This window comes from Gopherus flavomarginatus, chromosome 3 (assembly GCF_025201925.1).
Source record: "Gopherus flavomarginatus isolate rGopFla2 chromosome 3, rGopFla2.mat.asm, whole genome shotgun sequence".
Lineage (NCBI taxonomy): Eukaryota > Metazoa > Chordata > Testudines > Testudinidae > Gopherus > Gopherus flavomarginatus.
This window is the reverse complement of record NC_066619.1, coordinates 96,299,069-96,312,773: the sequence shown is the minus strand read 5'-3', so window position 1 is coordinate 96,312,773 and position 13,705 is coordinate 96,299,069. Positions and strand designations below refer to the sequence as shown.

The 13,705-nt window shown below is 39.2% G+C and overlaps 1 protein-coding gene across 2 annotated transcripts in view; it reads right to left on the bottom strand.

Moving 5' to 3' along the window:
• The window catches only part of PIP5K1B (phosphatidylinositol-4-phosphate 5-kinase type 1 beta), a 161,151-nt gene that overhangs the window by 72,509 nt on the left and 74,937 nt on the right, over positions 1-13,705 (bottom strand). For both annotated transcript variants that reach the window (XM_050944288.1, XM_050944287.1), the window contains exons 5-6: positions 6,999-7,116; positions 1,796-1,948 (exon numbers count right to left, since the gene is read on the bottom strand). In XM_050944288.1, coding sequence (XP_050800245.1) covers positions 1,796-1,948; positions 6,999-7,116 — 271 coding nt within the window. The remainder of the gene's footprint in view (positions 1-1,795; positions 1,949-6,998; positions 7,117-13,705) is intronic.

The window sequence follows — 13,705 nt, the reverse complement described above, 5'->3', positions numbered from 1 at the left end:
TAAGCTTCTGAAATGACCACATTTCCTCTCTGTACTGCCTTGAAGACAACCACAGAGTCTTTCATCACTGCACACCATAGGGTTTCTTTGCCCTCTTGCATGGGATCTATTTAAATTAGGTCAATAGCATAGCAGAAACTCAGCATTTTTGCTGTGTTTGGCCTTAATATGCCCTCATGAGAAGGCTTTTGATTGAGTCTAGAGATGGTCTAAAGACTTTCAGCAGAACAACCCTCTCACCCAAACATTTTTTTAAGGAGTTTGGATCCTATTTTATTCAAGTCACCTCTGGTTTAGGTTTTGTGAAACAAAAGCCCAACCCAGTGAGGTTTTGCAAAACCGGAGTTACTGCCAATTTTGGCCATGTTTATTATAACCCAGATAACTTTTTTGCATTCTGAAGTAGACAACAATGATCCTTTTATGACATCACAGTCTGCCAAAATGGAAACCGTATTGTATCCCAAATTCAACAGCAGGCCAAGCATTTAGCAGGAGAGAAGAAGAGATGGGAAGGCAAGAACCGTATTTTAAACACTCATATCTTCAATCACTATCAACATGAGAAACAGGTGAAGAAAATTTTTATTTCAAGTCTGTTATGGTTAAAAGTCCCCCTTTACAACTAAAGAAAGAAAGTTCCTCCTTAAGAAGCCTCGATACAGGAATTGCATGAATTAAACCTTTTTATTTTGGTAAATACTTGTGTGTATAATGTTAACTTTGTGACTGGTTAGTTCACAAAAACAAAGCAGAAAAACCTTTATAATGTGTATTTGTATGATGGCCAACTCAGACATAAATCAATCAGATTATAATGATTAACAACGAAGACTACCAGCTATGATATATTTTCTGAATCTTTGAATGAGTGAAGTCTCTTTACACAAAACATTCAAACTCAGTTACTTTATATTAGCTTAATACCATCATCATCAGATAATTACTGTACATTTCAAATAAATGGGGTGGAAAGTGTCCAAGACTGATTTTTAAAAACAAATTTTCTTTAAAGAAAGGGGATTGGGAGCATGGGCACACATCTGTTCACTACAGGCCTAATCCTGCAAGGTGCTGACCATCACCTGAGTGGTGTTGAGGGACTTGCCTCTTCATGGGAGCTCAGTGGCTATCAGGAAAGATGCAGCCTCTTGCAGAATTTAGTCCTATTTGTTTCTGACGGTCAGTTTATTCACTTTGCTGACAATTGGCCCATATTAAAGAGACAGTCAACTTAGTTGAAGTCCAAAAATATATCTGGTTAAAATAAATATTTTTAAAGAAGTTAGATGAATAGAAATCTTTTTCAACAAAACGTTGTTGTGCTAATATAGGAAAACCCAAAATTAAAGCAGTTTAGAAACTGAAGGGAAATTGACCAGTCTAGTTTCTTTGCCCCCTTGAATGAAATGCAAAGGGCAAACAAACATAAATGGAGAAAAATAAATTAGACTTTTAAAAAGTTCTTTCCATTTTAATACTAAATTATTAGGAACAAAGATAAGGATTATATTAAAATGTAACCATCTTGACACTGTCCCTTTAGCATTTAGGGTAACAGTGACCTCGACTTTCAGGTTAAATTACTTTTTTGCTGGTGAGTGTATGCCCACAATGAAGTTGTTTTTAAAGTGCAAGATTTATAAAAATATTAAGATAAACATTAAATAAAAATCAACAAAAATACTGGGAGACAATCAATGAAATTATTCATAAATAAAAGGAGATGTGAAACATGAAGGATATGGAAAAAAACGTATGGAAGTAGAAAAATTAACAATCTGCAGTTACTCACCATGTAGTAACCTGGTAACAGCTTCTGAAGAAACTCAGCCTCTTTGTGTTGAACTGTTTTGATGATGAACTCATCATCACTGGTTACAAAAAATAAAGACCCGCTCGCACCAGGGTTGGATAATTCTATTAAAGGCTCACTGCAGATTGAATACTGAAAGAAAGACAAAATGGAGTTTGCAGCCAATACAGGTGGTTTTCAATATAAAAATCTTTAAAAAGAATGGCTGGTACAAAGGGGAGGGTGGGGGGACAGCAGTAAGGAAGATGGTTAAAGTTCCTCAATTCTCAAGCTGCCACAGCCTCTGCATAAGTTAGAACAGATAGGTGATCATACAACAGTTGAGAACTGGAAGAGCATGGACATGTTCCATGACCACCAAATTACGGTGAGGAGATAGCCCTCTGCCTCAAGAATACACACTGCAATTTGCCTTTATGTTAGATAAAATGTAGAAGATAGAACACTTTTAGCTGATGGGAATCAGATGTCCTATAGAGAAAAATAGAAAATCTCTATATTTATAAATGTTTTACTGCATCAATGTTAATTCACATTTCATGCCCCCACTCAACTCTTTTAGTATCCATCTCCTCTCTAAACCCACTAATCGAGGGATTTTCATTTGTAATAAACTGAAGAGTGGGATTAATATGCTAATAAAAAAAATATTGGTTAAGAATCTCTTTTCCTCTATTTAAAAAAGCAGGTATATAGTTAAGATCAATAACTTCATACATATTGAAATTGTAGCACAGTAACATTAATAAGGGACTGTCCCTCAAACAAATAAACTATACTTAAAACAAGATGTGTTTTAAACTGTTTATGTACCAGGGGAATCATTCTTAAAATAGCAGCATGTTTACTGGACTTTTTACAACTGCAAGAGTGACTGTTCCTTAACTAGTTGCCCTTTCCACCAGGACTATCAAGAAAAGTGCCTGAAAAGGGCTGAGCTTCATTACAAGAAATCATTTGTTATTAACCAAATCCGGGTATTATTTAATTCAAAAGGAGTTCTGCCTCTATTTCAGCAGGATGAGGATTTGTTCCTATAGACATCAATAGACGATGCTGTGGACCAGAGATGTCCAAGAACAAGGGGGTTGAGGTAGGAAGAGGAATGGAACAACAACAACTATGATTAGGGGAAAATATAGTTTAAAAAAATAAATGCTTGCTCTGAGTTCAAGTGTTTCACCATGTAGTACATATTTTTAAAAAGATAACGCATCAAATTTTTACTTTCATTTTAGTAAATGTTACTCTATACACTTTTGAATCAAGAGGGTCTTTACATTATGTTACTATCCACATTTCTAGCCCATCCTGCCAACATATGCAGCCTCAATAGTGAAAAGTATTATTGCTATGAAGTTTTGAAGCCAATTATTTGGAAAATTAAAATATAATAAATTACATTATTATATGACATGCATCCAACGAAGCTCCAATACGTCTTAGTCTATAAGGTGCCACAGGACTCTCTGCTGCTTTTAATAAATTACATTATTACAATAAAATAGGGATGGCCGATAAGGAAAATCACAAATCCAGAATTATATGTTATGAGACAAGGATCTGATTTTATCCTTGGATTTGTTTTTTTGCAAAATAAAAGCCTAACTCTCAAAGTTTTGCTCAGCCAAACCCTGAGCCTTTTGCTCAAAATTGAGAAGAGAAAGATAGTTTGCGATCAACATACTGACATGCTGAATACCTGTGTTTTGTATACTTTCCAGTCACCATTTATTTGTACAAGCTGTTCAAATTTATTTTTTCCCTTCATCCTGCTTCCTGCAGCGCTTCCATACTGTATCATTTGGAAGAAGGCAAAGCTACAACAGCTGTGCCCCACCAATGCAAATTAACAGTGTAAACCTACTTAGTGTTGCTAAGATACTTTTCCTTCCATTTCTCTCCTCCCTCTCTCTCTTTAACAGGAACCAGTATAAAAGAGCAATCCCACTATTTTCAGTTGCTTTATTGCAGCTTGAAAGGAAACTGATTAAGACAACAGAATTTTGAATCATATCTTGTATAATGGACAGGGGGTTGAGGTAAGAGGCTGTGAATGGGGAGACTGATTTTATTGTCAACTGATTTTAATTAATAAATCCAACTCCTTCAGAAACAAATAAAGTAATAGCAGCGCTAAAACCATTGTAGCCCTTTCTAGAAATACAGAAAATGGTTCAGATACTTTCTTCTGGCCTAACATTGTGCATGTTATAACTAGAGAGAAGATGGTCAAATCTGGATTGGTTTCAAACAAATTCAAGGCTGAGTATATAACAGCAGCAAAATCTCAAGAAATATTCTCATGAGATTTCTGCCATTTTTTGTCAAGGATTTCAGTCATATCCAAACTGGAAAAAACTGGTTCCAGCCAGTTGTTTCTGATCTCATTATTACAATCCAATCTCCCCTGGAATTCAGGGTTCCACTTGTGATCTCTCTCATTATAATATGTGGCCCAAGAGACTCTTTAATTAAATCCACAGAGAGATGAATAAATCAAAAGGCTATAAAAATGACGCACTGTCTACAATGGTGATTTGCCCCCATTATAAGTATCAGTGGCTAGCCAGAGGGGAAGCTGAACTGGTGCAAACCTATAAGCCACAAATTCCACCGGTGTAGTTTACTCCTGCTTCAAACTGGGTTCAGTTGCACTGGTACAAATTGGTTGTGACAACTTTCCCATCTGCACTGGGGTAGCTTCCCTGGTGGCCAGCCACTGATGGCTGAAATCCACAGTGTAGACAAGGCCTAAGACTATAGTGTCTCCAGATTCATCTTTTAAAAAGGATAGGGCAAGGCAGATTTGCCCTTAGACTTTCAGGTCAGAAGGGACAATCATGATCATCGAAGCTGACCTCCTACACGTTGCAGGTCACAGAACCTCACCCACCCACTCCTGTAATAGACCCTTAATCTCTGACTGAGTTTCTGAAGTCCTCAAACCATGGTTTAAAGAATGAAAGTTGCAGAGAATTCGCCATTCACACCAGTTTAAACCCACAAGTGACCCATGCTGCAGGGGAAGGCAAAAAACACCCCGAAGGTTTCTGCCAATCTGACCCACTGGAAAATTCCTTCCCAATCCCAAATACGGCAATCAATCAGTTTAAGTATTGTATAAACAAGCCTTTGTGAAACCTAAAGCCCAACAAATATTTCCATGTAACTAATACAAATATCCTAATGGAAAGTTTTACTTTAATTTGAAGTTGGGATCAGTAGAAGGCACCCAAGCACTAGCATAATGCTCCTGTATTTGGGTTGCCAACTTTGCAGGACAATATTTTTATTTTAAAAACTAACTAGGCTAGTTTCACAGTCCAAGATGAGAGAAATATATTAAACTGGATAGAGATGGTCTAGAAATATTCTGATTCTGTTATTAATCCAATTTTGGTGTGTGTTTCACTTAAGATAATTCACAAATAGCTTATTAAAATTCTTTCAACTGTAAAGAATCTCAGTTGTTAACACAAATAAAAATATTTGTAAAAATGCAGATTTTTTTAAAACCCTACATTGGACCTTTAAGCACAAGGAATGCAAAAAGCTGCTGGGCCTCCATATTGGGGGATACCTAGCTCTGAAGTGAACTGGCAATGTGAAAAATGATCTGATCTTGCCCTCTTAACAAATGGAGAAGGACACCCTACACAGACCCCTCACAACCTTGCCAGCAGCAGATCTGTAGGGGGAGGAAGATCTTGGACCATCCTTCTTTTTGACAGTGTTGGTCCCCACGAGGAAGGTCAGACTTGTCTGCCTAACAGCAAGGTTGTTATATTTTCACATTCGAGCACGTGCCTGAGACACACAGTATGAGTAGGGCCCTACCAAATTCCCAGCCATGAAAAACGTGTCGTCACGGACTGTGAAACCTGGTCCCCTCCTGTGAAATCTGGTCTTGTGTGATTTTAGCTTAGACTATACAGATTTCACACTGGGAGACCAGCGTTTCTCAAACTGGGGGTTCTGACCCAAAAGGAGTTTCGGGGAGGTTCGCAAGGTTATTTTGGGGGGGGGAGGGGTTGTGGTATTGCTACCCTTACTTCTGCACTGCTGCCTTCAGAGCTGGGCAGCCAGAGAATGTCAGCTGCTGACTGAGGGCCCAGCTCTGCAAGCAGCAATGCAGAAGGAAGGGTAGCAATACCATACCATGCCACCCTTACTTCTGCAGTGGCTCTGCCTTCAGAGCTGGGTTCCCAGCCAGCAGCCACTGCTCTCCAGCTGTTCAGCTCTGAAGGCAGAGCCACCACCAGCAGCAGTGCAGAAGCGTTGCCATACCACAACCCCCACTATGATATCTTTGCAACCACCCCACAACTCCTTTTTGGGTCAGGATCCCTACAATTACACCACCATGAAATTTCAGATTTAAATAGCTGAAATCATGACATTTACTATTTTAAAAATCCTATGACTGTGAAATTGACCAAAATGGACCATGAATTTGGTAGGGTCCTAAGTATGATTATTAAGGGCTTCTCTACACTAGAAATGATACAGTGGCACAGTTTCAGCTGCATGGCCATAGCATTTCAATGTAGATCCTATCTATGCTGAAGGGTGTGGTGGTTCTTCACTACACGTATCCTCCTCTCTGAGAGGCAGTAACTAGGTCAATGGAAGAACATTAAGTTACTAAGATGGGCTGACTTAACTTTTTATTGTAGACCAGGCCTAAGACTGCAAATCTAAAGGAACAGAACAGAAAGTAGCCTTTACAAGGCTATCAGTGTCTTTCTCAGGTCATCTCTTTTTCCATGTCAAGGTTAGAACAGATGTATGTAAACACTATTTTCTTGTGAAGTACATAAATAAGGCAGTTAGCATATGAGAGCACTCAATTAGAATTCAATTAGCAAAATTCACATGAGTTTTTAAATCTAATTATAATATTCGTGTAGAGATAATTACCTGAACTAGCAGCAATACTCTAGGTATTAAACTATCAATTAACATGGCAGGTTTTATAGCAATCACTTAAAAGCTGGAGAATTAAAAAAAAAAAAAAGTTTTGCCAAAAGCTAAATTTATACACCAGTTACAAATTCTAAAAACTTCTACTCCTCTTCAGAGCATTGTTAGCCATCCCTCTTCTCTGCTATAAACTAGAATAGTGTTCACATCACTTTTATTATTATTAAAATTCAGGGGAAAATTATAAAATTCTTACCAAGTAATCATCAGGCTTGATACCAAAAAGTTCTCTGAAGTAACGGAAAGCTAGGGGAGCATAGGTCTTAAATCTGAAGTCGGGGTAATGATGAGCAGGGGTCAAACTGCTGCCTTCACTACATTGAAAAGACAAATAAAGAAAACAGCAAATATTACAATACATTTTTTAAAACCATTTCTTTTTGCAGCTAGTTTTCCTTTAATACTTCCCACCATGATCAGTGGCATCCTGAGACAAAAGTCACTCGAAGGAGTTTGAAATAATGTAGAATCAAATGTTACTGTAAAAGTGATGCCAGGAAAACAGCAGTCTTGTGTCCTCTCCTCAGCCTGAGGGAAGTAACCACTATCATCATCAGTTACACCATCTGTGGGTTAAGGTGCTATTTATACCAGCACCTCAACCTTCTGTGTCCCCTCAGTGTTATTCTCTCTTGCAAACTAGGTCATGGCACTACCACAGGCTCCCTCAACCCTATAACTTTGTAGTCTGCAACCAGTTACTTACGGAGCTGGCTCTACACCTGGTTTTGGGTCTGCAGGACACATGGTAAAAAACCTCCATTAATTACTGTGCTCAGGTAAAAGTGTTTTTCCCGTACCACAGGTGCAGGCTAGCACGACTGTGGGCTGAACTGGTTAAAGGAAAACAATATATTTCAGTGTGAACAGAGTACCCTAATCATGACCATGTTACTGGATTGGCTATTCCACAACCCCCACCTCCCTCCTCCCCTCCACCAGACACAAAAAACAAAGAAAACCCCACCTTTCTTGAGCAGGACATCCCAGAGTGCATTGCCTCATGTACTATGATTCAACTCTGGATGCATGTCCTGTGGGAATTCTAACCCATGCTAAGTGACGATGGAATAACTGCCCAGATACATTGATACAAGACGTGTTTCAGCAACATAGTAGGATGCGTACCCAGACAGTTATGGCGGATAGTTGCTGTGTTAACACAAACTGAACTGTGTAACTTGTAACCAGATACAAAACAGCAGATAAAAGTTGTAATGCAGACAGGGTCTAGGACATAATGCCCTAATTTGATCACTTCAGCCATACATTGTGTATCCAAAAGTTCATTTACCTCTGCATAAATTTGTTTACAGTAGAAATATCTAACATAAAAGTATAAATAGCTAGTAATAAATGTAAATATTTGAACATCCTGTTTTTTTATAATCTAAATTGTTTTACTACCAGAATTGAAACAGATGACCTGAAATATATTCTGAATATATGCACTGAAATTATATTATAAACAGTAACATTGTGATGGAAGAAGTTCATTCAGCTAATCTACATCTATCTTTTATTATCAGGCAAAAATAGAAAAAACTGAGGTTAACTCAATTGTGCAAGCTGGAAAAAAGGTTCTGAGCCTCCACAAAACTGACCCCCAAAACTCTCGAGCAGGAGATCAAAGATAAGGGGATAAAAGGAATAAAAGAGCCGATGAAACTACAGGCTAAAAGTATTGTATCAAAGAAAAAACTGACTGGCGAGCTAGTCCCTATCCTGGTTGCTAGCTGCTAATAAAAGCAGCTTTTTCAAAATGAACTATTTTGCAGATTTAATAGGATGTGCAGCACAAACTGTCTTAGATACAAAATCAATTCCATTCATCTGTTTGTTGCTCCTAAAATGTCATGGCAAAGGAAAAATAGTTATGATTGCCTGACAATACCAATTATATGACCTTATTTTCTATTGGTTTTAGCTTGGCCAAACTTTAACTATTTAGGCTGAAACCATCCAAGCTCGGTGTATGCCTCAGGCTAATCTTTTAGGGGAAATGTTTAATCAGAAATGGTTCCCCATTATAAGATTAGGGAAAAACTAAACTGTTTTGTCCATGTTGAACTCTTAACACAATTTCATAAGGAAGCTCCAGTGCCTCCATGCTTTAATTTGAAATATGGGAGGGGAATTGTCCTGATATTGGGGATGTGCCTTTTGCTGTTCTTATGTAAGAACTCCCAAATTTGGCCAAGTATAAGCCTCTGAAAAAGTCACACATGGTCAGCAAAGACATAACAGAATCTAGCAGCTACATTTTCCAAAGATTCCATCTGCACTGAGCATGGTCCAGCCCTGGTGCTGTCAAAAAAAAGCTCGGGATAACTTGCATTAACTGGTAAAATATCTATATCTATACATATATATCATGACCAAGTGTCATATCGTAATAAGGTTGTGTGAACTAGAGTTACTCTGCGACATGTCTTTAACACCAAGACACCTGCAAGTCATAACATCACACTGGATCTAAGAGGACCAGTGGCACGGAGCATGCAGCATTTCCCCAAGATTCCAAGGTAGAGTGGAGAATCCTTTAAAGTTGGGTTACAGAAGGGAAAAGAATGATTAGGCTGCATAAAATATCTGTCAGCTTGGCTGTTACTGCCAGTATTGCTACAGTAACTGCATTGGCCCTAGTAGTGGGAAGAGAGGCTATGGATTTGCACAGGGGTGTTTATGAGGACAGGAGAGACTATTTGCATGAGTTCCCAAAGTAGCTTCACACTACCCAAATGCAGAGCAGCCACAGGTTCCCTTGCCATATGCTGGGCGGATCAATTGCCCTCAGGATCAACTGGCTCAGCCAATGTGTGTTCTGTAAAATGAGCACTCATGCTCACTGCCATTTAAACTGCATCCAGAATCTGGTCCTAAGAATGAATTACTGTACTGTAACCCTCTGTGACACATCATAGCTGGCTCCTAAAAGCAACATGCTGTAAACTTCCTTCTGGATAGCCCAATATGAATAACAAGAGCTTTGCCCGTCACATCCTGCCCCAAAGATAAGTGTGGAGAGGAGTGGAGGCTGGGAAGGTATCTTCTCATCCCTGCACATGTGCTATAAAGGTTAGTGAAAGAAAACATTTTAAGCGGTATAAAGGCACAGTGCAAATACACGGTAACTTACTGAAACTGACTGAGTCAAACATGCAATACACACAAGCTTGGGCCAAATTCTGCTTAGATACACCAAGGCAAATATTAAGTAATTGCACTGAAATCAGTGGAGTTATTCCTGCTTTACAGCAGTATAACCCAGCAGAACTTGGGCCATTATGTTGAGTTCTAAACTAACCAACTTTTCTCTCTTGGTGTTTTTACCACATGAATCTCTTACTGTTGGTATCCTGAAATACTACTATGTTTTGCTATGGTTACTAAACTATCAAACAGATGGCGCAGTTTACCTGAGGGGTGGTGGACTACACAGAGGTTATTTCTTTTCTGTTACTGATTAATCATAAAACAGTTGTTGGCTATCTTTCCACATTTTTCTTTTACACAATACTGTAACTGTCATATGATTTTGCTTGCTGGAATGCAAGAAGTGTTGTTTCACTGCACTTCAAGTAGTCTGGATCTACAGCATCGCACTCCCCATCAGTACCCGGCCTGGGCCAGGGAAACTAATGATCCAACCAGCAGACCAAATTTGGTGATGAATCCTGGTCACGTGGTGCCTCAGGTACATTGCACATATGCTGAAAACACCACCACTGTAACAATTCTCCCACTACTATGATAATGTGGCATCAGGAGTGCACAGAACTCTATGAAATAAGTGACATGTCACTTCATTGCCTGTATCACTCCCATCAGGCCTGGGTGCAGACAAGGGACCAGTCAAAGGGGAGATGAAACAATCAGGACAACCCGTAAAAAAAAAGTGCTGCTGCAAGTGGACACATACATTATATAGCAACATGGGAGTTCAATTAATATTCTGGATGCTAAATCACATTGGAAACCTGAAGCTAGTGCAAAATGTGGCTGCTTGCTTGTTAAGCCTAATTTTCTCATCATGATCACATACACCTCTTACATAACTCAAATTTGCCAGTGATGCCCTAATCAGAGAGAGGGAATAATTCAAATTAGCATCAAACTCACTTTAGCTAATCTAGGGAGAAACCTTAGGCTGTTTCTAGGGTTTTGCCTCGGTCACTACTTCCTTTGCCTTGAGAAAGAGAAACTCCTACTACTTTGATATCCTAGTTGACTAACAATCTGCTGGTGACACTCAGGAATAATCTGCATTGTACTTTCCAACGGGACTCAACAGTGGAGCTCCCTACATTACTATGAGGGGTCCTGCTCTTGCAATTCATATTAACTAATACCTTATTACTCCTACTCAATATAATTTTAGACAGGCAGATAAATATGCAATTTACAAAGAGACAAGACTCAGACTTTCCATCTCCTTATACACCCTAATGCACAGAAATTGTAGATTCAACAATTCGTCTTAAAAGACAAATGGATTGCTACTCCTGAATCTAATGGAGGAAGATCATCATCAATAAATACCCTTTCTATAAAGATCCTTTGTTTCAGTCAAGGAAACTGACTATATCTAATTCTCTCTTGCTTACTGACTAGTAAAACCAGACAGCAAGTCAAATTACTTGCTGTATCTGGCTATACCTTTAATTAATATCTTTGTGTGTTGTCTTTGGATGACTGGACAAGAAGATGCTAGTAATTTTTTTTTTAAACACACAAACTCTGTCAATACAAGCAAGCCAATTTGCTCCTCATACCCCCATTCCATTTTTAAAACAGAAGAAATTTGTCTTATCGCTACCATTAACACAAGAACCACACAGGTATTTGGAAATTGCATTTGTAAGCGTGTATGCAGGAGTGTTTTCATAGTAGGTAACTTTTTTTTTCATATAAATGTCAAACAAACCAAACTGGGGGGAGGAAAAAAAAGTGGGGGGAATGGAAGAGATTCTTCCACTTCTGTGCTATTAATTCAATAACAAGTGCTTATAGCAGTTTTTGTGAAGGCAAGTTTCACTTGATATTTAAAAGAATAACTTTGGGCTCTGAAGTCTTTACAGATAGCCATGCAGACTCCTACTGGGTACATGCACCGTCTCTGTAATGGCAACAGCCTCATCCAAGTAGGGCTATTATTTTGGTTTTTGAAACAGTGAAGGGTTTGGTTACGTGACAATATAGAAGTGGTAATTTACTACTTGTAATCTGAAAAATTCTTGGTGAAGTATTAAATGTATTTATCTGGTCAGCATCTACATATTTTCCCCAGAATATATCACACAGAAAAAGCATATACAAAACTCATCAATTATAGACACTCACAAACCACGAGCACGGAACATGAATAATTCCCACTGGCACAACTACAGCATGTGGGGTAAAGACTGGATTTCATCCAGGCAATATGTTACGAAGTTTGAGATTTTCTTTAAGAAAATCATAGACTATCAGGATTGGAAGGGACCTCAGGAGGTCATCTAGTCCAACTCTCTGCTCAAAGCAGGACCAATCCCCAGACAAATATTTGCCCCAGATCCTTAAGTGGCCCCCTCAAGGATTGAGCTCATAACCTTGGGTTTAGCAGGCCAATGCTCAAACCACTGAGCTATCCCTCCTTGCTTTAGATTAGTTTAGTCCCACGTCATCTTTCACATAAACAATGGCTTTACATTATCAGACCAGATCAATTTTTAAAAAAATATGGCTGTCATAGAACCATAGAAATGTAGGGTTGGAAAGGACCTCAAGTAGTTATCAAGTCTGGCCCCCTTGCGATGAGACAGGACCAAGTCAACCTAGATTATCCTTGACAGGTTTTTGTCTAACCTGTTCTTAAAAAAATTTCCAATGATAGGGATTCCACAACCTTCCTTGGAAAATTATTCCAAAGCTTAATTACCCTTTTGGTTAGATTTTAGAAAAAATTTCTGAATTATAATCTCCCTTGCTGCAGATTAAGCCCATTACTTCTTGTCCTACTCTCATCTGACATGGAAAACAATTGATCATCTTCTTTATAACAGACCTTAACATATTTGAAGACTTATCAGGTCTCCCTCAGTCATCTTTTCTCAAGATTAAACACTGCCTATTAACAAATACATACCTTGTTTTAGTGATGTCATTTCTAATGTTTCTGAGGACTGTATTTTATGTTAGAGACAATTTGTGAGATTATGTTCAGATTACATTTTAGCCCACATGCAAACTGCAACATATACTCAACTAGGAGCTTGTCCACATGAACACTTAGTTTGCAGCAAGCTGGGGTGTAAATCTACCTACACTAGCCTGCTGCACATTGTGTCCATGTGGACCCTGCTACCACACACTAGAAGCTCCCTAATGCACTTGAAACAGGAGATCGAAGTGCACTAGTGCAGTGCTTCTGAAAAGTTGGGCTGCCACTTTTTCAGGGAAAGCTCCTGGTGGTCTGGACTGGTTTGTTTACTTGCTGCGTCCGCGGGTTCGGCCGATCGTGGCTCCCACTGGAGCTGTCCCACACCAATGGGGGCTGTGGGAAGGACATCCCCCTTGGCCTGAGCCACTTCCCACAGCCCCCATTGGCCTGGGACGGCAAACTGCAGCCAGTGGGAGCCGCGATCGGCCAAACCTGCAGACACAGCAGGTAAAAAACCGGCCCAGACCACCAGGGGCTTTCCCTGAACAAGCAGCAGCTCGACTTTGAGAAGCACTACACTAGTGCACTTTGATCTCCTGTTTCAATGCATTAGGGAGCTTCTAGTGTGTGGTAGCAGGGTCCACATGGACACAATGTGCAGCAGGCTAGCGTGGGGTAGATTTACACCCCAGCTTGCTGCAGACTAAGTGTTCGTGTAGACAAGCTTTAAGAAGGTGGTTTGAAATGCCCGGCACCCGCAG